This window comes from Salmo salar, chromosome ssa04 (assembly GCF_905237065.1).
Source record: "Salmo salar chromosome ssa04, Ssal_v3.1, whole genome shotgun sequence".
Classification (NCBI taxonomy): domain Eukaryota; kingdom Metazoa; phylum Chordata; class Actinopteri; order Salmoniformes; family Salmonidae; genus Salmo; species Salmo salar.
In genome coordinates, this window is record NC_059445.1 from 5,565,290 (window position 1) to 5,591,405 (window position 26,116).

A 26,116-nucleotide genomic window follows, 5' to 3' on the forward strand; every position below is an offset into this window, starting at 1 on the left:
AGGTCAGACTGGGTTACTGTTGGTCTGGTACAGTAAGTAACCTCTATAGGTCAGACTGGGTTACTGTTGGTCTGGTACAGTAAGTAACCTCTATAGGTCAGACTGGGTTACTGTTGGTCTGGTACAGTAAGTAACCTCTATAGGTCAGACTGGGTTACTGTTGGTCTGGTACAGTAAGTAACCTCTATAGGTCAGACTGGGTTACTGTTGGTCTGGTACAGTAAGTAACCTCTATAGGTCAGACTGGGTTACTGTTGGTCTGGTACAGTAAGTAACCTCTATAGGTCAGACTGGGTTACTGTTGGTCTGGTACAGTAAGTAACCTCTATAGGTCAGACTGGGTTACTGTTGGTCTGGTACAGTAAGTAACCTCTATAGGTCAGACTGGGTTACTGTTGGTCTGGTACAGTAAGTAACCTCTATAGGTCAGACTGGGTTACTGTTGGTCTGGTACAGTAAGTAACCTCTATAGGTCAGACTGGGTTACTGTTGGTCTGGTACAGTAAGTAACCTCTATAGGTCAGACTGGGTTACTGTTGGTCTGGTACAGTAAGTAACCTCTATAGGTCAGACTGGGTTACTGTTGGTCTGGTACAGTAAGTAACCTCTATAGGTCAGACTGGGTTACTGTTGGTCTGGTACAGTAAGTAACCTCTATAGGTCAGACTGGGTTACTGTTGGTCTGGTACAGTAAGTAACCTCTATAGGACAGACTGGGTTACTGTTGGTCTGGTACAGTAAGTAACCTCTATAGGTCAGACTGGGTTACTGTTGGTCTGGTACAGTAAGTAACCTCTATAGGTCAGACTGGGTTACTGTTGGTCTGGTACAGTAAGTAACCTCTATAGGTCAGACTGGGTTACTGTTGGTCTGGTACAGTAAGTAACCTCTATAGGACAGACTGGGTTACTGTTGGTCTGGTACAGTAAGTAACCTCTATAGGTCAGACTGGGTTACTGTTGGTCTGGTACAGTAAGTAACCTCTATAGGTCAGACTGGGTTACTGTTGGTCTGGTACAGTAAGTAACCTCTATAGGTCAGACTGGGTTACTGTTGGTCTGGTACAGTAAGTAACCTCTATAGGTCAGACTGGGTTACTGTTGGTCTGGTACAGTAAGTAACCTCTATAGGTCAGACTGGGTTACTGTTGGTCTGGTACAGTAAGTAACCTCTATAGGTCAGACTGGGTTACTGTTGGTCTGGTACAGTAAGTAACCTCTATAGGTCAGACTGGGTTACTGTTGGTCTGGTACAGTAAGTAACCTCTATAGGTCAGACTGGGTTACTGTTGGTCTGGTACAGTAAGTAACCTCTATAGGTCAGACTGGGTTACTGTTGGTCTGGTACAGTAAGTAACCTCTATAGGTCAGACTGGGTTACTGTTGGTCTGGTACAGTAAGTAACCTCTATAGGTCAGACTGGGTTACTGTTGGTCTGGTACAGTAAGTAACCTCTATAGGTCAGACTGGGTTACTGTTGGTCTGGTACAGTAAGTAACCTCTATAGGACAGACTGGGTTACTGTTGGTCTGGTACAGTAAGTAACCTCTATAGGTCAGACTGGGTTACTGTTGGTCTGGTACAGTAAGTAACCTCTATAGGTCAGACTGGGTTACTGTTGGTCTGGTACAGTAAGTAACCTCTATAGGTCAGACTGGGTTACTGTTGGTCTGGTACAGTAAGTAACCTCTATAGGTCAGACTGGGTTACTGTTGGTCTGGTACAGTAAGTAACCTCTATAGGTCAGACTGGGTTACTGTTGGTCTGGTACAGTAAGTAACCTCTATAGGTCAGACTGGGTTACTGTTGGTCTGGTACAGTAAGTAACCTCTATAGGTCAGACTGGGTTACTGTTGGTCTGGTACAGTAAGTAACCTCTATAGGTCAGACTGGGTTACTGTTGGTCTGGTACAGTAAGTAACCTCTATAGGTCAGACTGGGTTACTGTTGGTCTGGTACAGTAAGTAACCTCTATAGGTCAGACTGGGTTACTGTTGGTCTGGTACAGTAAGTAACCTCTATAGGACAGACTGGGTTACTGTTGGTCTGGTACAGTAAGTAACCTCTATAGGTCAGACTGGGTTACTGTTGGTCTGGTACAGTAAGTAACCTCTATAGGTCAGACTGGGTTACTGTTGGTCTGGTACAGTAAGTAACCTCTATAGGTCAGACTGGGTTACTGTTGGTCTGGTACAGTAAGTAACCTCTATAGGTCAGACTGGGTTACTGTTGGTCTGGTACAGTAAGTAACCTCTATAGGTCAGACTGGGTTACTGTTGGTCTGGTACAGTAAGTAACCTCTATAGGTCAGACTGGGTTACTGTTGGTCTGGTACAGTAAGTAACCTCTATAGGTCAGACTGGGTTACTGTTGGTCTGGTACAGTAAGTAACCTCTATAGGACAGACTGGGTTACTGTTGGTCTGGTACAGTAAGTAACCTCTATAGGTCAGACTGGGTTACTGTTGGTCTGGTACAGTAAGTAACCTCTATAGGTCAGACTGGGTTACTGTTGGTCTGGTACAGTAAGTAACCTCTATAGGTCAGACTGGGTTACTGTTGGTCTGGTACAGTAAGTAACCTCTATAGGACAGACTGGGTTACTGTTGGTCTGGTACAGTAAGTAACCTCTATAGGTCAGACTGGGTTACTGTTGGTCTGGTACAGTAAGTAACCTCTATAGGTCAGACTGGGTTACTGTTGGTCTGGTACAGTAAGTAACCTCTATAGGTCAGACTGGGTTACTGTTGGTCTGGTACAGTAAGTAACCTCTATAGGACAGACTGGGTTACTGTTGGTCTGGTACAGTAAGTAACCTCTATAGGACAGACTGGGTTACTGTTGGTCTGGTACAGTAAGTAACCTCTATAGGACAGACTGGGTTACTGTTGGTCTGGTACAGTAAGTAACCTCTATAGGTCAGACTGGGTTACTGTTGGTCTGGTACAGTAAGTAACCTCTATAGGTCAGACTGGGTTACTGTTGGTCTGGTACAGTAAGTAACCTCTATAGGTCAGACTGGGTTACTGTTGGTCTGGTACAGTAAGTAACCTCTATAGGTCAGACTGGGTTACTGTTGGTCTGGTACAGTAAGTAACCTCTATAGGTCAGACTGGGTTACTGTTGGTCTGGTACAGTAAGTAACCTCTATAGGTCAGACTGGGTTACTGTTGGTCTGGTACAGTAAGTAACCTCTATAGGTCAGACTGGGTTACTGTTGGTCTGGTACAGTAAGTAACCTCTATAGGTCAGACTGGGTTACTGTTGGTCTGGTACAGTAAGTAACCTCTATAGGACAGACTGGGTTACTGTTGGTCTGGTACAGTAAGTAACCTCTATAGGTCAGACTGGGTTACTGTTGGTCTGGTACAGTAAGTAACCTCTATAGGTCAGACTGGGTTACTGTTGGTCTGGTACAGTAAGTAACCTCTATAGGTCAGACTGGGTTACTGTTGGTCTGGTACAGTAAGTAACCTCTATAGGTCAGACTGGGTTACTGTTGGTCTGGTACAGTAAGTAACCTCTATAGGACAGACTGGGTTACTGTTGGTCTGGTACAGTAAGTAACCTCTATAGGTCAGACTGGGTTACTGTTGGTCTGGTACAGTAAGTAACCTCTATAGGACAGACTGGGTTACTGTTGGTCTGGTACAGTAAGTAACCTCTATAGGTCAGACTGGGTTACTGTTGGTCTGGTACAGTAAGTAACCTCTATAGGTCAGACTGGGTTACTGTTGGTCTGGTACAGTAAGTAACCTCTATAGGTCAGACTGGGTTACTGTTGGTCTGGTACAGTAAGTAACCTCTATAGGTCAGACTGGGTTACTGTTGGTCTGGTACAGTAAGTAACCTCTATAGGTCAGACTGGGTTACTGTTGGTCTGGTACAGTAAGTAACCTCTATAGGTCAGACTGGGTTACTGTTGGTCTGGTACAGTAAGTAACCTCTATAGGTCAGACTGGGTTACTGTTGGTCTGGTACAGTAAGTAACCTCTATAGGTCAGACTGGGTTACTGTTGGTCTGGTACAGTAAGTAACCTCTATAGGTCAGACTGGGTTACTGTTGGTCTGGTACAGTAAGTAACCTCTATAGGTCAGACTGGGTTACTGTTGGTCTGGTACAGTAAGTAACCTCTATAGGTCAGACTGGGTTACTGTTGGTCTGGTACAGTAAGTAACCTCTATAGGTCAGACTGGGTTACTGTTGGTCTGGTACAGTAAGTAACCTCTATAGGTCAGACTGGGTTACTGTTGGTCTGGTACAGTAAGTAACCTCTATAGGTCAGACTGGGTTACTGTTGGTCTGGTACAGTAAGTAACCTCTATAGGTCAGACTGGGTTACTGTTGGTCTGGTACAGTAAGTAACCTCTATAGGACAGACTGGGTTACTGTTGGTCTGGTACAGTAAGTAACCTCTATAGGTCAGACTGGGTTACTGTTGGTCTGGTACAGTAAGTAACCTCTATAGGACAGACTGGGTTACTGTTGGTCTGGTACAGTAAGTAACCTCTATAGGTCAGACTGGGTTACTGTTGGTCTGGTACAGTAAGTAACCTCTATAGGTCAGACTGGGTTACTGTTGGTCTGGTACAGTAAGTAACCTCTATAGGTCAGACTGGGTTACTGTTGGTCTGGTACAGTAAGTAACCTCTATAGGTCAGACTGGGTTACTGTTGGTCTGGTACAGTAAGTAACCTCTATAGGTCAGACTGGGTTACTGTTGGTCTGGTACAGTAAGTAACCTCTATAGGTCAGACTGGGTTACTGTTGGTCTGGTACAGTAAGTAACCTCTATAGGTCAGACTGGGTTACTGTTGGTCTGGTACAGTAAGTAACCTCTATAGGTCAGACTGGGTTACTGTTGGTCTGGTACAGTAAGTAACCTCTATAGGTCAGACTGGGTTACTGTTGGTCTGGTACAGTAAGTAACCTCTATAGGTCAGACTGGGTTACTGTTGGTCTGGTACAGTAAGTAACCTCTATAGGTCAGACTGGGTTACTGTTGGTCTGGTACAGTAAGTAACCTCTATAGGTCAGACTGGGTTACTGTTGGTCTGGTACAGTAAGTAACCTCTATAGGTCAGACTGGGTTACTGTTGGTCTGGTACAGTAAGTAACCTCTATAGGTCAGACTGGGTTACTGTTGGTCTGGTACAGTAAGTAACCTCTATAGGTCAGACTGGGTTACTGTTGGTCTGGTACAGTAAGTAACCTCTATAGGTCAGACTGGGTTACTGTTGGTCTGGTACAGTAAGTAACCTCTATAGGTCAGACTGGGTTACTGTTGGTCTGGTACAGTAAGTAACCTCTATAGGTCAGACTGGGTTACTGTTGGTCTGGTACAGTAAGTAACCTCTATAGGACAGACTGGGTTACTGTTGGTCTGGTACAGTAAGTAACCTCTATAGGTCAGACTGGGTTACTGTTGGTCTGGTACAGTAAGTAACCTCTATAGGTCAGACTGGGTTACTGTTGGTCTGGTACAGTAAGTAACCTCTATAGGTCAGACTGGGTTACTGTTGGTCTGGTACAGTAAGTAACCTCTATAGGACAGACTGGGTTACTGTTGGTCTGGTACAGTAAGTAACCTCTATAGGACAGACTGGGTTACTGTTGGTCTGGTACAGTAAGTAACCTCTATAGGACAGACTGGGTTACTGTTGGTCTGGTACAGTAAGTAACCTCTATAGGTCAGACTGGGTTACTGTTGGTCTGGTACAGTAAGTAACCTCTATAGGTCAGACTGGGTTACTGTTGGTCTGGTACAGTAAGTAACCTCTATAGGTCAGACTGGGTTACTGTTGGTCTGGTACAGTAAGTAACCTCTATAGGTCAGACTGGGTTACTGTTGGTCTGGTACAGTAAGTAACCTCTATAGGTCAGACTGGGTTACTGTTGGTCTGGTACAGTAAGTAACCTCTATAGGTCAGACTGGGTTACTGTTGGTCTGGTACAGTAAGTAACCTCTATAGGTCAGACTGGGTTACTGTTGGTCTGGTACAGTAAGTAACCTCTATAGGACAGACTGGGTTACTGTTGGTCTGGTACAGTAAGTAACCTCTATAGGACAGACTGGGTTACTGTTGGTCTGGTACAGTAAGTAACCTCTATAGGACAGACTGGGTTACTGTTGGTCTGGTACAGTAAGTAACCTCTATAGGACAGACTGGGTTACTGTTGGTCTGGTACAGTAAGTAACCTCTATAGGACAGACTGGGTTACTGTTGGTCTGGTACAGTAAGTAACCTCTATAGGTCAGACTGGGTTACTGTTGGTCTGGTACAGTAAGTAACCTCTATAGGACAGACTGGGTTACTGTTGGTCTGGTACAGTAAGTAACCTCTATAGGTCAGACTGGGTTACTGTTGGTCTGGTACAGTAAGTAACCTCTATAGGTCAGACTGGGTTACTGTTGGTCTGGTACAGTAAGTAACCTCTATAGGACAGACTGGGTTACTGTTGGTCTGGTACAGTAAGTAACCTCTATAGGTCAGACTGGGTTACTGTTGGTCTGGTACAGTAAGTAACCTCTATAGGTCAGACTGGGTTACTGTTGGTCTGGTACAGTAAGTAACCTCTATAGGTCAGACTGGGTTACTGTTGGTCTGGTACAGTAAGTAACCTCTATAGGTCAGTCAGACTGGGTTACTGTTGGTCTGGTACAGTAAGTAACCTCTATAGGACAGACTGGGTTACTGTTGGTCTGGTACAGTAAGTAACCTCTATAGGTCAGACTGGGTTACTGTTGGTCTGGTACAGTAAGTAACCTCTATAGGTCAGACTGGGTTACTGTTGGTCTGGTACAGTAAGTAACCTCTATAGGACAGACTGGGTTACTGTTGGTCTGGTACAGTAAGTAACCTCTATAGGTCAGACTGGGTTACTGTTGGTCTGGTACAGTAAGTAACCTCTATAGGTCAGACTGGGTTACTGTTGGTCTGGTACAGTAAGTAACCTCTATAGGTCAGACTGGGTTACTGTTGGTCTGGTACAGTAAGTAACCTCTATAGGTCAGACTGGGTTACTGTTGGTCTGGTACAGTAAGTAACCTCTATAGGTCAGACTGGGTTACTGTTGGTCTGGTACAGTAAGTAACCTCTATAGGTCAGACTGGGTTACTGTTGGTCTGGTACAGTAAGTAACCTCTATAGGTCAGACTGGGTTACTGTTGGTCTGGTACAGTAAGTAGAGAGAGGAGAGGCTGTTACTGTCCCTGCATGTGTAAACTCCACCTTTATACCTGTAAAAACATGTATTACATGTAATACACATTTTACCTACCATCTACCACCTTTCCGTCTCCCTCTCTCTCTCCCTCTCTCTCTCCCTCTCTCTCTCCCTCTCTCTCTCCCTCTCTCTCTCTCCCTCTCTCTCTCTCCCTCTCTCTCTCTCCCTCTGTCTCTTTCTCTCTCTCTCTCTCTCTCTCTCTCTCTCTCTCTCTCTCTCTCTCTCTCTCTCTCTCTCTCTCTCTCTCTCTCCCTCTGTCTCTCCCTCTCTCTCTCTCTCTCTCTCTCTCTCTCTCTCTCTCTCTCTCTCTCTCTCTCTCTCTCTCTGTCCCTCTCTCTCTCTCTCTCTCTCTCTCCCTCTGTCTCTCTCCCTCTGTCTCTCTCCCTCTCTCTCTCTCCCTCTGTCTCTCTCTCACCCTCTCTCTCTCTCTCTCTCTCTCTCTCTGTCACTCTCTCTCTCTCTCTCTCTCTCTCTCTCTCTCTCACTCTCTCTCTCTCTCTCTCTCTCTCTCTCTCTCCCTCTGTCTCTCTCTCTCCCTCTCTCCCTCTCTCTCTCTCTCTCTCTCTCTCTGTCCCTCTCTCTCTCTCTCTCTCTCTCTCTCTCTCTCTCTCTCTCCCTCTCTCTCTCTCCCTCTCTCTCTCTCTCCCTCTGTCTCTCTCTCTCCCTCTCTCTCTCTGTCTTATTCAGCCTTTCTCTCTCCAGTCTTTCTCTCTTATTGTCTTTCTCTCTCTCTCTGTTATTCAGTCTCTCTCTCTCCTCTCTTTCTTCTCTCTCTCTCCAGTCTCTCCCTCTCCTCTATTCCTTCTCTCTCTCTGTTATTCAGTCTCTCCCTCTCCTCTATTCCTTCTCTCTCTCTGTTATTCAGTCTCTCCCTCTCCTCTATTCCTTCTCTCTCTCTGTTATTCAGTCTCTCTCTCTCCTCTATTCCTTCTCTCTCTGTTATTCAGTCTCTCTCTCTCCTCTATTCCTTCTCTCTCTCTCCCTCTCCTCTATTCCTTCTCTCTCTCTCTCTCTCCTCTATTCCTTCTCTCTCTCTCCCTCTCCTCTATTCCTTCTCTCTCTCTCTCTCTCCTCTATTCCTTCTCTCTCTCTCTGTTATTCAGTCTCTCCCTCTCCTCTATTCCTTCTCTCTCTCTCTCTCTCTCCTCTATTCCTTCTCTCTCTCTCCCTCTCCTCTATTCCTTCTCTCTCTCTCTCTCTCTCCTCTATTCCTTCTCTCTCTCTCCCTCTCCTCTATTCCTTCTCTCTCTCTCTCTCTCTCCTCTATTCCTTCTCTCTCTCTCCCTCTCCTCTATTCCTTCTCTCTCTCTCTCTCTCCTCTATTCCTTCTCTCTCTCTGTTATTCAGTCTCTCTCTCTCCTCTATTCCTTCTCTCTCTCTCTGTTATTCAGTCTCTCTCTCTCCATAGCCAGGTGTTTGTTTTCAGTTCTCTGGTGACAGATGGAGTGTCATCATGTCATCACATCTCTAATCAACAATGTCTATCTACAAACATAAAGTACACACACAGGACAGGTTATACCAGGACGGTAGACTGAAGAGAATACCTGGACATACCTGTAACTACCTGTATTTACTGTTAGTTGTAATATTCCAGAGAATACCTGACCATACCTGGACCTACCTGTATTTACTGTTTAGTTGTAATATTCCAGAGAATACCTGACCATACCTGGACCTACCTGTATTTACTGTTAGTTGTAATATTCCAGAGAATACCTGGACATACCTGGACCTACCTGTATTTACTGTTTAGTTGTAATATTCCAGAGAATACCTGACCATACCTGTACCTACCTGTATTTACTGTTTAGTTGTAATATTCCAGAGAATACCTGACCATACCTGGACCTACCTGTATTTACTGTTTAGTTGTAATATTCCAGAGAATACCTGACCATACCTGGACCTACCTGTATTTACTGTTTAGTTGTAATATTCCAGAGAATACCTGACCATACCTGTACCTACCTGTATTTACTGTTTAGTTGTAATATTCCAGAGAATACCTGACCATACCTGGACCTACCTGTATTTACTGTTTAGTTGTAATATTCCAGAGAATACCTGACCATACCTGGACCTACCTGTATTTACTGTTTAGTTGTAATATTCCAGAGAATACCTGACCATACCTGTACCTACCTGTATTTACTGTTTAGTTGTAATATTCCAGAGAATACCTGACCATACCTGGACCTACCTGTATTTACTGTTTAGTTGTAATATTCCAGAGAATACCTGGACATACCTGGACCTACCTGTATTTACTGTTTAGTTGTAATATTCCAGAGAATACCTGACCATACCTGTACCTACCTGTATTTACTGTTTAGTTGTAATATTCCAGAGAATACCTGGACATACCTGTAACTACCTGTATTTACTGTTTAGTTGTAATATTCCAGAGAATACCTGGACATACCTGTAACTACCTGTATTTACTGTTTAGTTGTAATATTCCAGAGAATACCTGACCATACCTGTACCTACCTGTATTTACTGTTAGTTGTAATATTCCATAAATGTTGAATTTGTAAGAAGTGGGTATTCATTTAGTTTAGGCATAGTGGTCCAACCTAATGGAAGGTTAGTTTTAGGGAGCGAGGGTCGGGTTTAGGAGCGAGGGTCGGGTTTAGGAGCGAGGGTCGGGTTTAGGAGCGAGGGTCGGGTTTAGGAATGAGGGTCGGGTTTAGGAGCGAGGGTCGGGAATGAGGGTTAGGTTTAGGAACGAGGGTTAGGTTTAGGAGCGAGGGTTAGGAATGAGGGTCGGGTTTAGGAGCGAGGGTTAGGTTTAGGAGCGAGGGTCGGGTTTAGGAGCGAGGGTCGGGTTTAGGAGCGAGGGTCGGGTTTAGGAGCGAGGGTCGGGTTTAGGAGCGAGGGTCAGGTTTAGGAGCGAGGGTTAGGTTTAGGAGCGAGGGTTGGGTTTAGGAGCGAGGGTTAGGAACGAGGGTTAGGTTTAGGAGCGAGGGTTAGGTTTAGGAGCGAGGGTTAGGTTTAGGAGCGAGGGTTAGGTTTAGGAGCGAAGGTCGGGTTTAGGGCGAGGGTCGGGTTTAGGAGCCGAGGGTCGGGTTTAGGAGCGAGGTCGGGTTTAGGAGCCGAGGTCGGGTTTAGGAGCGAGGGTCGGGTTTAGGAGCGAGGGTTAGGTTTAGGAGCGAGGGTTAGGAGCGAGGGTCAGGTTTAGGAGCGAGGGTCAGGTTTAGGAGCGAGGGTCAGCTTTAGGAGCGAGGGTCAGGAACGAGGGGTTAGGTTTAGGAGCGAGGGTTAGGTTTAGGAGCGAGGGTTAGGAACGAGGGTTAGGTTTAGGAGCGAGGGTTAGGTTTAGGAGCGAAGGTCGGGTTTAGGAGCGAGGGTCGGGTTTAGGAGCGAGGGTCGGGTTTAGGAGCGAGGGTCAGGGTTAGGAGCGAGGGTTAGGAGCGAGGGTCGGGTTTGGGCGGGTCAGGTTTAGGAGCGAGGGTTAGGTTTAGGAGCGAGGTTTAGGAGCGAGGGTCAGGTTTGGAGGCGAGGTCAGGTTTAGGAGCGAGGGTCAGGTTTAGGAGCGAGGGTCAGGTTTAGGAGCGAGGGTTAGGAGCGAGGGTTAGGAGCGAGGTTTAGGAGCGAGGGTCGGGTTTAGGAGCGAGGGTCGGGTTTAGGAGCGAGGGTCGGGTTTAGGAGCGAGGGTCGGGTTTAGGAGCGAGGGTCGGGTTTAGGAGCGAGGGTCGGGTTTAGGAGCGAGGGTCGGGTTTAGGAGCGAGGGTCGGGTTTAGGAGCGAGGGTCGGGTTTAGGAGCATTTTCTGATTTAGTTAAATATACACTTCCTGACATTGTAAACTCTCTGCTACTGACTGCGTTTGAAACCAAGGACCTTCTGTACCCTACGAGACTGTGTTAGTGCACTGAGCTAAAGTCCTTCAGGGGGAGGCTTATCATTATGTGGATGTTGTTTACTGAATCCTCTCTTGTACGTACTGTACACACACACACACACACACACACACACACACACACACACCAACTAGAACACAGAGTAGCATGGAAGAACCTGATACTCAATGAGTGAATCTAAACTATGTGTGTGTGTGTGTGTGTGTAATGGGTGTGTGTGTGTGTAATGGGTGTGTGTAATGGGTGTGTGTGTGTGTAATGGGTGTGTGTAATGGGTGTGTGGTTGTGTTGAAAGGCGTGTTGAAACAAGCACAGTCACCAAAACAAACACGCCAAACTTCTTAAGAAACACATTGCTGACGCACTCGGCCACTATGGCACCAAACACCCCTCTCCACCAGAGCCAACGCCCTACACACACACCCATTACACACACACACACACACACACACACACACACACACTGAAAGCCTGACAATAACAGTAAATGACCTTTTCATTAGAAGTAAATACATAACGAGCCACTAAACAATGAGGTGTCTGGTCTCAGTGGATGTTACCTGTATGTAGATGTTGTCCCTGGACTCAGGGGCCAGAGAATGGGCTCTATAATAGCATAGATGGACACTAATGAATTAACTGATCTCTCTCTCTCTCATTTCTCCCCCCTCTCTCTCTCTTCCTCTGTCTCGCTCCCTCCCATTTCTCCCCCCTCTCTCCATCTCAGACAGGGGTGCCTGTCCCATAGACGGTAGGGGCGTGTCTGCGTGCAGCGTTGCAGACGTAGACGGACCGCTGGGCGTCGTTCCGGAGGAGAGGAAGAAGCGCGGCCGAGCAGAACTGAGAGAACTGTGGAGGAAGGCCGTCCTGCAGCAGATACTACTACTGAGGATGGAGAGAGAAAACAACAATATACAGGGTAATACACAGATACTACTACTGAGGATGGAGAGAGAGAGAACACAACAATATACAGGGTAATACACAGATACTACTACTGAGGATGGAGAGAGAACACAACAATATACAGGGTAATACACAGATACTACTACTGAGGATGGAGAGAGAGAGAACAATATACAGGGTAATACACAGATACTACTACTGAGGATGGAGAGAGAGAACACAACAATATACAGGGTAATACACAGATACTACTACTGAGGATGGAGAGAGAGAACACAACAATATACAGGGTAATACACAGATACTACTACTGAGGATGGAGAGAGAGAACAACAATATACAGGGTAATACACAGATACTACTACTGAGGATGGAGAGAGAACACAACAATATACAGGGTAATACACAGATACTACTACTGAGGATGGAGAGAGAGAACAGCAATATACAGGGTAATACACAGATACTACTACTGAGGATGGAGAGAGAGAACACAACAATATACAGGGTAATACACAGATACTACTACTGAGGATGGAGAGAGAACACAACAATATACAGGGTAATACACAGATACTACTACTGAGGATGGAGAGAGAGAGAACACAACAATATACAGGGTAATACACAGATACTACTACTGAGGATGGAGAGAGAACACAACAATATACAGGGTAATACACAGATACTACTACTGAGGATGGAGAGAGAGAACAGCAATATACAGGGTAATACACAGATACTACTACTGAGGATGGAGAGAGAGAACACAACAATATACAGGGTAATACACAGATACTACTACTGAGGATGGAGAGAGAGAGAACGACAATATACAGGGTAATACACAGATACTACTACTGAGGATGGAGAGAGAGAGAACAATATACAGGGTAATACACAGATACTACTACTGAGGATGGAGAGAGAGAACAACAATATACAGGGTAATACACAGATACTACTACTGAGGATGGAGAGAGAGAACACAACAATATACAGGGTAATACACAGATACTACTACTGAGGATGGAGAGAGAGAACACAACAATATACAGGGTAATACACAGATACTACTACTGAGGATGGAGAGAGAACACAACAATATACAGGGTAATACACAGATACTACTACTGAGGATGGAGAGAGAACACAACAATATACAGGGTAATACACAGATACTACTACTGAGGATGGAGAGAGAGAACAGCAATATACAGGGTAATACACAGATACTACTACTGAGGATGGAGAGAGAACACAACAATATACAGGGTAATACACAGATACTACTACTGAGGATGGAGAGAGAGAACAGCAATATACAGGGTAATACACAGATACTACTACTGAGGATGGAGAGAGAACACAACAATATACAGGGTAATACACAGATACTACTACTGAGGATGGAGAGAGAGAACAGCAATATACAGGGTAATACACAGATACTACTACTGAGGATGGAGAGAGAGAACACAACAATATACAGGGTAATACACAGATACTACTACTGAGGATGGAGAGAGAACACAACAATATACAGGGTAATACACAGATACTACTACTGAGGATGGAGAGAGAACAACAATATACAGGGTAATACACAGATACTACTACTGAGGATGGACAGAGAACACAACAATATACAGGGTAATACACAGATACTACTACTGAGGATGGAGAGAGAGATCAACAATATACAGGGTAATACACAGATACTACTACTGAGGATGGAGAGAGAGAACAGCAATATACAGGGTAATACACAGATACTACTACTGAGGATGGAGAGAGAGAACAGCAATATACAGGGTAATACACAGATACTACTACTGAGGATGGAGAGAGAGAGAACACAACAATATACAGGGTAATACACAGATACTACTACTGAGGATGGAGAGAGAACAACAATATACAGGGTAATACACAGATACTACTACTGAGGATGGAGAGAGAGAGAACACAACAATATACAGGGTAATACACAGATACTACTACTGAGGATGGAGAGAGAACAACAATATACAGGGTAATACACAGATACTACTACTGAGGATGGAGAGAGAACACAACAATATACAGGGTAATACACAGATACTACTACTGAGGATGGAGAGAGAGAACACAACAATATACAGGGTAATACACAGATACTACTACTGAGGATGGAGAGAGAGAGAACACAACAATATACAGGGTAATACACAGATACTACTACTGAGGATGGACAGAGAGAACACAACAATATACAGGGTAATACACAGATACTACTACTGAGGATGGAGAGAGAGAGAACACAACAATATACAGGGTAATACACAGATACTACTACTGAGGATGGAGAGAGAGAGAACGACAATATACAGGGTAATACACAGATACTACTACTGAGGATGGAGAGAGAGAACAACAATATACAGGGTAATACACAGATACTACTACTGAGGATGGAGAGAGAGAACAACAATATACAGGGTAATACACAGATACTACTACTGAGGATGGAGAGAGAGAACAACAATATACAGGGTAATACACAGATACTACTACTGAGGATGGAGAGAGAGAACAGCAATATACAGGGTAATACACAGATACTACTACTGAGGATGGAGAGAGAGAGAACAATATACAGGGTAATACACAGATACTACTACTGAGGATGGAGAGAGAACACAACAATATACAGGGTAATACACAGATACTACTACTGAGGATGGAGAGAGAGAACACAACAATATACAGGGTAATACACAGATACTACTACTGAGGATGGAGAGAGAACACAACAATATACAGGGTAATACACAGATACTACTACTGCGCAACAGCTGGTTGAGGTTATTTGAGGATATAGACGGAGAATCATGAACCCAATCACCCCTGCTCATCACACACACACACACACGCCCCGGTGAAATTGGCATGTCTAGGGCAACTACAAAGTGATCATTAATTGTTCTCTATGAATTCAACAGTACATTTGCATAATGAAATGCCTAGAAGGCAGGTGTTGTCATCAGGTGTGTGTGTTGTAGTGTGTGTGTGTGTGTGTGTGGTCTTACCTGCTGAAGGTAAAGTTCCTCTGAGGTTGTGCTGTTTGTTCCCAGGGGTTACACCCCAACGGCCTTGGGCCGAAACTACGCTATGTTGAATCTCTGAGCCGACGAGGTGAAAAACACATCTGTCGATGTTCCCAAGACGCTGAACCCATAACGGATTCAGGGTCACGGTTAATACTGGCCGACCCCCCCCCTCCTCTCTCAGACCCTGGCCGTGACCCCCCCCTCCTCTCTCAGACCCTGGCCGTGACCCCCCCCCCCCTCCTCTCTCCGACCCTGGCCGTGACCACCCCCCCCCTCTCTCAGACGGTTTCTCAGGAGGAGTTGAGATGTACAGAAAAACAAGTCCCATGTTAACACACACTGGTCCATGTGTGAATTAGAGCAGGAATGAGGAGTATTGTAATGGAAATCATTCTAACCCCTTTAGCCTAAAATAGCCTTACAAATCATTCAAATACAGACGGAAAATATTTACACAACAAGCAACCTAATATCACACAGTCAAACTCTCATTTCATTCAGTAAGTTCACCATTCTGCCATTAAGTCAGTGGGGACCTGGGAAATGTGGAGACATTTTCCTTGTTTTACTGTCCTTGTGGGGACTTTTGAGGAGTTCCAGTAGGAGGGAGGGAGGGAGGGAGGGAGGGAGGGAGGAAAGGAGAGAGATGGAGGGAGGGAGAGAGAGAGAGAGATGGGGGAGGGAGAGAGAGATGGGGGAGGGAGAGAGAGATGGGGGAGGGAGAGAGAGATGGGGGGAGGGAGAGAGAGAGATGGGGGGGAGGGAGAGAGAGATGGGGGGAGGGAGAGAGAGATGGGGGAGAGAGAGAGAGATGGGGGAGGGAGAGAGAGATGGGGGAGGGAGAGAGATGTCTATTTTGGAACTTGTGTAATGTTTACTGTTCATTTTTTTAATAGTTTATTTCACTTCTGTTTATTATCTACTTGACTTGCTTTGGCAATGTTAATGTGGAGGGATGGAGAGAGAGAGGGAGAGATGGAGAGAGGGAGGGTGAGAGGGAGGGTGAAATGGATGGAGAGAGGGAGGGAGAGATGGAGGGAGAGATGGAGGGAGAGATGGAGGGAGAGATGGAGGGAGAGAGATGGAGGGGGAGAGAGAGATGGAGGGAGAGAGAGAGATGGAGGGAGAGAGATGGATGGAGGGAGAGAGATGGGGAGAGATGGGGGAGAGAGAGAGATGGGGAGAGAGATGGAGGGGGAGAGAGATGGAGGGGGAGAGAGATGGAGAGATGGAGGGAGAGAGAGATGGAGATGGAGAGATGGAGGGGGAGAGAGAGATGGAGGGAGAGAGAGATGGAGAGATGGAGGGGGAGAGAGAGATGGAGGGAGAGAGAGATGGAGAGATGGAGAGAGAGATGGAGGGAGAGAGAGATGGAGGGAGAGAGAGATGGAGAGATGGAGGGAGAGAGAGATGGAGAGATGGAGGGGGAGAGAGAGATGGAGAGATGGAGGGGGAGAGAGAGATGGAGGGGGAGAGAGAGATGGAGGGGGAGAGAGATGGAGGGAGAGAGATGGAGGGAGAGAGAGATGGAGGGGGAGAGAGATGGAGGGGGAGAGAGATGGAGGGGAGAGAGATGGAGGGGGAGAGAGATGGAGGGGGAGAGAGATGGAGGGAGAGAGAGATGGAGAGATGGAGGGAGAGAGAGATGGAGGGAGAGAGAGATGGAGAGATGGAGGGGGAGAGAGATGGAGGGGGAGAGAGATGGAGGGAGAGAGATGGAGGGAGAGAGAGATGGAGGGGGAGAGAGATGGAGGGGGAGAGAGATGGAGGGGGAGAGAGATGGAGGGAGAGAGAGATGGAGAGATGGAGGGAGAGAGAGATGGAGGGAGAGAGAGATGGAGGGAGAGAGAGATGGAGGGGGAGAGAGAGATGGAGAGATGGAGGGGGAGAGAGAGATGGAGGGAGAGAGAGATGGAGAGATGGAGGGGGAGAGAGAGATGGAGGGAGAGAGAGAGATGGAGGGGGAGAGAGATGGAGGGGGAGAGAGACAGACAGACAGAAGCCGTGTCCTCCTCCTCACTGTTGATCTGTCTGCAGCGTCGGAGAGTAAGCGCTTACGTCTGGACTATGAAGAGATAACTCCATGTCTGAAGGAGGTCACGCTGGTCTGGGAGAGCATGCTGGGAACACAGGCCAGGTCGAAGGTCAAGGTCAACACCGACACCGTCCACGCTGCTGTCGGACAGGGTGATCACACACACGCACGCACACACACACACACACACACACACTGTTACTGTAGTCTCTCTATAACACACCTCTAATGTTACTGTAGTCTATAACACACCTCTGTTACTGTAGTCTCTCTATATAACACACCTCTAATGTTACTGTAGTCTCTATATAACACACCTCTAATGTTACTGTAGTCTCTATATAACACACCTCTAATGTTACTGTAGTCTCTATATAACACACCTCTAATGTTACTGTAGTCTATAACACATCTCTAATGTTACTGTAGTCTCTATAACACACCTCTAATGTTACTGTAGTCTATAACACACCTCTGTTACTGTAGTCTCTCTATATAACACACCTCTAATGTTACTGTAGTCTCTATATAACACACCTCTAATGTTACTGTAGTCTCTATACAACACACCTCTAATGTTACTGTAGTCTCTATATAACACACCTCTAATGTTACTGTAGTCTCTATATAACACAACTCTAATGTTACTGTAGTCTCTATAACACACCTCTAATGTTACTGTAGTCTATAACACACCTCTAATGTTACTGTAGTCTCTCTATAACACACCTCTAATGTTACTGTAGTCTCTCTATAACACACCTCTAATGTTACTGTAGTCTCTCTATAACACACCTCTAATGTTACTGTAGTCTCTATATAACACACCTCTAATGTTACTGTAGTCTCTCTATATAACACACCTCTAATGTTACTGTAGTCTCTAACACACCTCTAATGTTACTGTAGTCTATAACACACCTCTAATGTTACTGTAGTCTCTATAACACACCTCTAATGTTACTGTAGTCTCTCTATAACACACCTCTAATGTTACTGTAGTCTCTATATAACACACCTCTAATGTTACTGTAGTCTCTCTATAACACACCTCTAATGTTACTGTAGTCTCTCTATAACACAACTCTAATGTTACTGTAGTCTCTACAACACATCTCTAATGTTACTGTAGTCTCTATATAACACACCTCTAATGTTACTGTAGTCTCTATATAACACACCTCTGTTACTGTAGTCTCTATAACACACCTCTAATGTTACTGTAGTCTCTATATAACACACCTCTAATGTTACTGTAGTCTCTATATAACACACCTCTAATGTTACTGTAGTCTCTATATAACACACCTCTAATGTTACTGTAGTCTATAACACACCTCTAATGTTACTGTAGTCTCTATAACACACCTCTAATGTTACTGTAGTCTATAACACACCTCTGTTACTGTAGTCTCTCTATATAACACACCTCTAATGTTACTGTAGTCTCTATATAACACACCTCTAATGTTACTGTAGTCTCTATACAACACACCTCTAATGTTACTGTAGTCTCTATATAACACACCTCTAATGTTACTGTAGTCTCTATATAACACAACTCTAATGTTACTGTAGTCTCTATAACACACCTCTAATGTTACTGTAGTCTATAACACACCTCTAATGTTACTGTAGTCTCTCTATAACACACCTCTAATGTTACTGTAGTCTCTCTATAACACACCTCTAATGTTACTGTAGTCTCTCTATAACACACCTCTAATGTTACTGTAGTCTCTATATAACACACCTCTAATGTTACTGTAGTCTCTCTATATAACACACCTCTAATGTTACTGTAGTCTCTAACACACCTCTAATGTTACTGTAGTCTATAACACACCTCTAATGTTACTGTAGTCTCTATAACACACCTCTAATGTTACTGTAGTCTCTCTATAACACACCTCTAATGTTACTGTAGTCTCTATATAACACACCTCTAATGTTACTGTAGTCTCTCTATAACACACCTCTAATGTTACTGTAGTCTCTCTATAACACAACTCTAATGTTACTGTAGTCTCTACAACACATCTCTAATGTTACTGTAGTCTCTATATAACACACCTCTAATGTTACTGTAGTCTCTATATAACACACCTCTGTTACTGTAGTCTCTATAACACACCTCTAATGTTACTGTAGTCTCTATATAACACACCTCTAATGTTACTGTAGTCTCTCTATAACACACCTCTAATGTTACTGTAGTCTCTATAACACACCTCTAATGTTACTGTAGTCTCTCTATAACACACCTCTAATGTTACTGTAGTCTATAACACACCTCTGTTACTGTAGTCTCTATATAACACAACTCTAATGTTACCGTAGTCTCTATAACACACCTCTAATGTTACTGTAGTCTCTCTATAACACACCTCTAATGTTACTGTAGTCTCTCTATAACACACCTCTAATGTTACTGTAGTCTATAACACTCCTCTGTTACTGTAGTCTCTCTCTATAACACACCTCTAATGTTACTGTAGTCTATAACACACCTCTGTTACTGTAGTCTCTATATAACACAACTCTAATGTTACCGTAGTCTCTATAACACACCTCTAATGTTACTGTAGTCTCTCTATAACACACCTCTGTTACTGTAGTCTCTATATAACACACCTCTAATGTTACTGTAGTCTCTATACAACACACCTCTAATGTTACCGTAGTCTCTATAACACACCTCTAATGTTACTGTAGTCTCTCTATAACACACCTCTAATGTTACTGTAGTCTCTATATAACACACCTCTAATGTTACTGTAGTCTCTCTATATAACACACCTCTAATGTTACTGTAGTCTACAACACACCTCTAATGTTAGTGTAGTCTCTCTATAACACACCTCTAATGTTACTGTAGTCTCTATATAACACACCTCTAATGTTACTGTAGTCTCTATATAACACACCTCTAATGTTACTGTAGTCTCTATATAACACACCTCTAATGTTACTGTAGTCTCTATAACACACCTCTAATGTTACTGTAGTCTCTATATAACACACCTCTAATGTTACTGTAGTCTCTATATAACACACCTCTAATGTTACTGTAGTCTCTATATAACACACCTCTGTTACTGTAGTCTCTATATAACACACCTCTAATGTTACTGTAGTCTATAACACACCTCTAATGTTACTGTAGTCTCTATATAACACACCTCTAATGTTACTGTAGTCTCTATATAACACACCTCTAATGTTACTGTATTCTCTATATAACACACCTCTAATGTTACTGTAGTCTATAACACAACTCTAATGTTACTGTAGTCTCTCTATAACACACCTCTAATGTTACTGTAGTCTCTATATAACACACCTCTAATGTTACTGTATTCTCTATATAACACACCTCTAATGTTACTGTAGTCTATAACACAACTCTAATGTTACTGTAGTCTCTCTATAACACACCTCTAATGTTACTGTAGTCTCTATATAACACACCTCTAATGTTACTGTAGTCTCTCTATAACACACCTCTAATGTTACTGTAGTCTCTATATAACACACCTCTAATGTTACTGTAGTCTCTATATAACAAACCTCTAATGTTACTGTAGTCTCTATAACACACCTCTAATGTTACTGTAGTCTATAACACACCTCTAATGTTACTGTAGTCTCTCTATAACACACCTCTAATGTTACTGTAGTCTATAACACACCTCTAATGTTACTGTAGTCTCTATAACACACCTCTAATTTTACTGTAGTCTCTCTATAACACACCTCTAATGTTACTGTAGTCTCTATAACAAACCTCTAATGTTACTGTAGTCTCTATAACACACCTCTAATGTTACTGTAGTCTCTATATAACACACCTCTAATGTTACTGTAGTCTCTATATAACACACCTCTAATGTTACTGTAGTCTCTCTATAACACACCTCTAATGTTACTGTAGTCTATAACACACCTCTAATGTTACTGTAGTCTCTATATAACACACCTCTAATGTTACCGTAGTCTCTATAACACACCTCTAATGTTACTGTAGTCTCTATATAACACACCTCTAATGTTACTGTAGTCTCTATAACACACCTCTAATGTTACTGTAGTCTATAACACACCTCTAATGTTACTGTAGTCTATAACACACCTCTAATGTTACTGTAGTCTATAACACACCTCTGTTACTGTAGTCTCTATATAACACACCTCTAATGTTACCGTAGTCTCTATAACACACCTCTAATGTTACTGTAGTCTCTATATAACACACCTCTAATGTTACTGTAGTCTCTATATAACACACCTCTAATGTTACCGTAGTCTCTATAACACACCTCTAATGTTACTGTAGTCTCTATATAACATAACTGATATATTGTCTCCCCCCTCCTCTCTCCCTCCCCCTCCCCCCCTCCTCTCTCTCTCCCATTCCTCTCCCTCCCTCCCTCCCTCTCCCTCTCCCTCCTCTCTCTCCCCCCTCCCCGCTCCCCTCCCTCCCTCTCTCCTCTCCCTCTCCCCTCCTCCCTCTCCCTCCCCCTCCTCTCCTCCCTCTCCCTCCTCCCCCCTCCCTCCCTAGGAGTTCCCAGGCAGTACAGAGGAGAGGTGTGGAAGTTCCTATCAGAGCAGTTTCTGTTGAGCCAATCGGTTCCTGTCAGACCTCCAGCCAATAACAGGCCTTATAAAGAACTGCTGAAACAGCTGACCTCGCAACAGCACGCTATCCTGATAGACCTGGGTGAGCCCTACACCCTAAACCCTACACCCTAAACCCTACACACTACACCCTACACCCAGCACGCCATCCTGATAGACCTGGGTGAGCCCTACACCCTAAACCCTACACCCTAAACCCTACACACTACACCCTACACCCAGCACGCCATCCTGATAGACCTGGGTGAGCCCTACACCCTAAACCCTACACCCTAAACCCTACACCCTAAACCCTACACCCTAAACCCTACACCCAGCACGCCATCCTGATAGACCTGGGTGAGCCCTACACCCTAAACCCTACACCCTAAACCCGACACACTACACCCTACACCCTAAACCCGACACACTACACCCTACACCCTATACACTACACCTACACCCTATACCCTACACCCTAATCCCTCCACCCTAAACCCTACACACTATACACTACACCCAGCATGCTATCCTGATAGACCTGGGTGAGCCCTACATCCTACACCCTAAACCCTACACACTATACCCTACACACTACACCCTAAACCCTACACACTACACACTACACCCAGCACGCTATCCTGATAGACCTGGGTGAGCCCTAAACCCTACACCCTACACCCTAAACCCGACACACTACACCCTACACCCTAAACCCGACACACTACACCCTACACCCTATACACTACACCTACACCCTATACCCTACACACTACACCTACACCCTATACCCTACACCCTAATCCCTCCACCCTAAACCCTATACACTAAACCCTATACACTAAACCCTATACACTAAACCCTACAAACTAAACCCTACACCCTAAACCCTACACACTACACCCTACACACTACACCCTTCACCCAGCACGCTATCCTGATAGACCTGGGTGAGCCCTACACACTACACCCTACACTACACCCTACACACTACACACTACACCCAGCACGCCATCCTCATAGACCTGGGTGAGACCCTATACACTACACCCTTCTCAATGCACACTGCACACTACACACTTCCGGACATATTACTGTTGACTAATGCTTAATGGAGTGTGATGTTATCAGTTGTTTAACCTGAAGCCTTGTCCTCGTTTAACCTGAAGCCTCGTTTAACCTGAAGCCTTGTCCTCGTTTAACCTGAAGCCTCGTTTAACCTGAAGCCTCGTTTAACCTGAAGCCCCGTCCTCGTTTAACCTGAAGCCTCGTTTAACCTGAAGCCTTGTCCTCGTTTAACCTGAAGCCTCGTTTAACCTGAAGCCTCGTTTAACCTGAAGCCTTGTCCTCGTTTAACCTGAAGCCCCGTCCTCGTTTAACCTGAAGCCCCGTCCTCGTTTAACCTGAAGCCCCGTCCTCGTTTAACCTGAAGCCTTGTCCTCGTTTAACCTGAAGCCTCGTTTAACCTGAAGCCTCGTCCTCGTTTAACCTGAAGCCCTGTCCTCGTTTGGAGTTTACAACACACCCACACGCTAACACCACACACACACCTGCCTCTTTAGTGAAAGAATGGTGTTTTAGTGATCCTGGCTAAAGCAGTCATTATGAATGGTGTTTTAGTGATCCTGGCTAAAGCAGTCATTATGAATGGTGTTTTAGTGATCCTGGCTAAAGCAGTCATTTAGAATGGTGTTTTAGTGATCCTGGCTAAAGCAGTCATTTAGAATGGTGTTTTAGTGATCCTGGCTAAAGCAGTCATTTAGAATGGGGTTTTAGTGATCCTGGCTAAAGCAGTCATTTTGAATGGGGTTTTAGTGATCCTGGCTAAAGCAGTCATTTTGAATGGGGTTTTAGTGATCCTGGCTAAAGCAGTCATTATGAATGGTGTTTCAGTGATCCTGGCTAAAGCAGTCATTATGAATGGTGTTTTAGTGATCCTGGCTAAAGCAGTCATTATGAATGGTGTTTTAGTGATCCTGGCTAAAGCAGTCATTTAGAATGGTGTTTTAGTGATCCTGGCTAAAGCAGTCATTTTGAATGGGGTTTTAGTGATCCTGGCTAAAGCAGTCATTTAGAATGGTGTTTTAGTGATCCTGGCTAAAGCAGTCATTTAGAATGGTGTTTTAGTGATCCTGGCTAAAGCAGTCATTTAGAATGGTGTTTTAGTGATCCTGGCTAAAGCAGTCATTTTGAATGGTGTTTTAGTGATCCTGGCTAAAGCAGTCATTATGAATGGTGTTTTAGTGATCCTGGCTAAAGCAGTCATTATGAATGGTGTTTTAGTGATCCTGGCTAAAGCAGTCATTTAGAATGGTGTTTTAGTGATCCTGGCTAAAGCAGTCATTTAGAATGGTGTTTTAGTGATCCTGGCTAAAGCAGTCATTTAGAATGGGGTTTTAGTGATCCTGGCTAAAGCAGTCATTTTGAATGGGGTTTTAGTGATCCTGGCTAAAGCAGTCATTATGAATGGTGTTTCAGTGATCCTGGCTAAAGCAGTCATTATGAATGGTGTTTTAGTGATCCTGGCTAAAGCAGTCATTATGAATGGTGTTTTAGTGATCCTGGCTAAAGCAGTCATTTAGAATGGTGTTTTAGTGATCCTGGCTAAAGCAGTCATTTTGAATGGGGTTTTAGTGATCCTGGCTAAAGCAGTCATTTAGAATGGTGTTTTAGTGATCCTGGCTAAAGCAGTCATTTAGAATGGTGTTTTAGTGATCCTGGCTAAAGCAGTCATTTAGAATGGTGTTTTAGTGATCCTGGCTAAAGCAGTCATTTTGAATGGTGTTTTAGTGATCCTGGCTAAAGCAGTCATTTTGAATGGTGTTTTAGTGATCCTGGCTAAAGCAGTCATTTAGAATGGTGTTTTAGTGATCCTGGCTAAAGCAGTCATTTAGAATGGTGTTTTAGTGATCCTGGCTAAAGCAGTCATTTAGAATGGTGTTTTAGTGATCCTGGCTAAAGCAGTCATTTAGAATGGGGTTTTAGTGATCCTGGCTAAAGCAGTCATTTTGAATGGGGTTTTAGTGATCCTGGCTAAAGCAGTCATTATGAATGGTGTTTCAGTGATCCTGGCTAAAGCAGTCATTATGAATGGTGTTTTAGTGATCCTGGCTAAAGCAGTCATTATGAATGGTGTTTTAGTGATCCTGGCTAAAGCAGTCATTTAGAATGGTGTTTTAGTGATCCTGGCTAAAGCAGTCATTTTGAATGGGGTTTTAGTGATCCTGGCTAAAGCAGTCATTTAGAATGGTGTTTTAGTGATCCTGGCTAAAGCAGTCATTTAGAATGGTGTTTTAGTGATCCTGGCTAAAGCAGTCATTTAGAATGGTGTTTTAGTGATCCTGGCTAAAGCAGTCATTTAGAATGGTGTTTTAGTGATCCTGGCTAAAGCAGTCATTATGAATGGTGTTTTAGTGATCCTGGCTAAAGCAGTCATTTAGAATGGTGTTTTAGTGATCCTGGCTAAAGCAGTCATTTAGAATGGTGTTTTAGTGATCCTGGCTAAAGCCGTCATTTTGATGGTGTTTTAGTGATCCTGGCTAAAGCAGTCATTATGAATGGTGTTTTAGTGATCCTGGCTAAAGCAGTCATTATGAATGGTGTTTTAGTGATCCTGGCTAAAGCAGTCATTTAGAATGGTGTTTTAGTGATCCTGGCTAAAGCAGTCATTTAGAATGGTGTTTTAGTGATCCTGGCTAAAGCAGTCATTTAGAATGGTGTTTTAGTGATCCTGGCTAAAGCAGTCATTTAGAATGGTGTTTTAGTGATCCTGGCTAAAGCAGTCATTTTGAATGGTGTTTTAGTGATCCTGGCTAAAGCAGTCATTATGAATGGTGTTTCAGTGATCCTGGCTAAAGCAGTCATTATGAATGGTGTTTTAGTGATCCTGGCTAAAGCAGTCATTTTGAATGGTGTTTTAGTGATCCTGGCTAAAGCAGTCATTATGAATGGTGTTTTAGTGATCCTGGCTAAAGCAGTCATTTAGAATGGTGTTTTAGTGATCCTGGCTAAAGCAGTCATTTAGAATGGGGTTTTAGTGATCCTGGCTAAAGCAGTCATTTTGAATGGGGTTTTAGTGATCCTGGCTAAAGCAGTCATTTTGAATGGGGTTTTAGTGATCCTGGCTAAAGCAGTCATTATGAATGGTGTTTCAGTGATCCTGGCTAAAGCAGTCATTATGAATGGTGTTTTAGTGATCCTGGCTAAAGCAGTCATTATGAATGGTGTTTTAGTGATCCTGGCTAAAGCAGTCATTTAGAATGGTGTTTTAGTGATCCTGGCTAAAGCAGTCATTTTGAATGGGGTTTTAGTGATCCTGGCTAAAGCAGTCATTTAGAATGGTGTTTTAGTGATCCTGGCTAAAGCAGTCATTTAG

At 44.0% G+C, this 26,116-nt stretch overlaps 1 protein-coding gene across 1 annotated transcript in view; it reads left to right on the forward strand.

Annotated features, from left to right (window-relative positions):
• The window catches only part of LOC106594652 (TBC1 domain family member 1), a gene marked incomplete at its 5' end in the record, with an annotated part of 122,590 nt that overhangs the window by 75,384 nt on the left and 21,090 nt on the right, over window positions 1-26,116 (forward strand). The window contains 3 exons of the mRNA XM_045717608.1: window positions 11,819-12,010; window positions 17,127-17,276; window positions 21,686-21,844. Of these exons, the coding sequence (XP_045573564.1) occupies window positions 11,819-12,010; window positions 17,127-17,276; window positions 21,686-21,844 (501 nt within the window). The remainder of the gene's footprint in view (window positions 1-11,818; window positions 12,011-17,126; window positions 17,277-21,685; window positions 21,845-26,116) is intronic.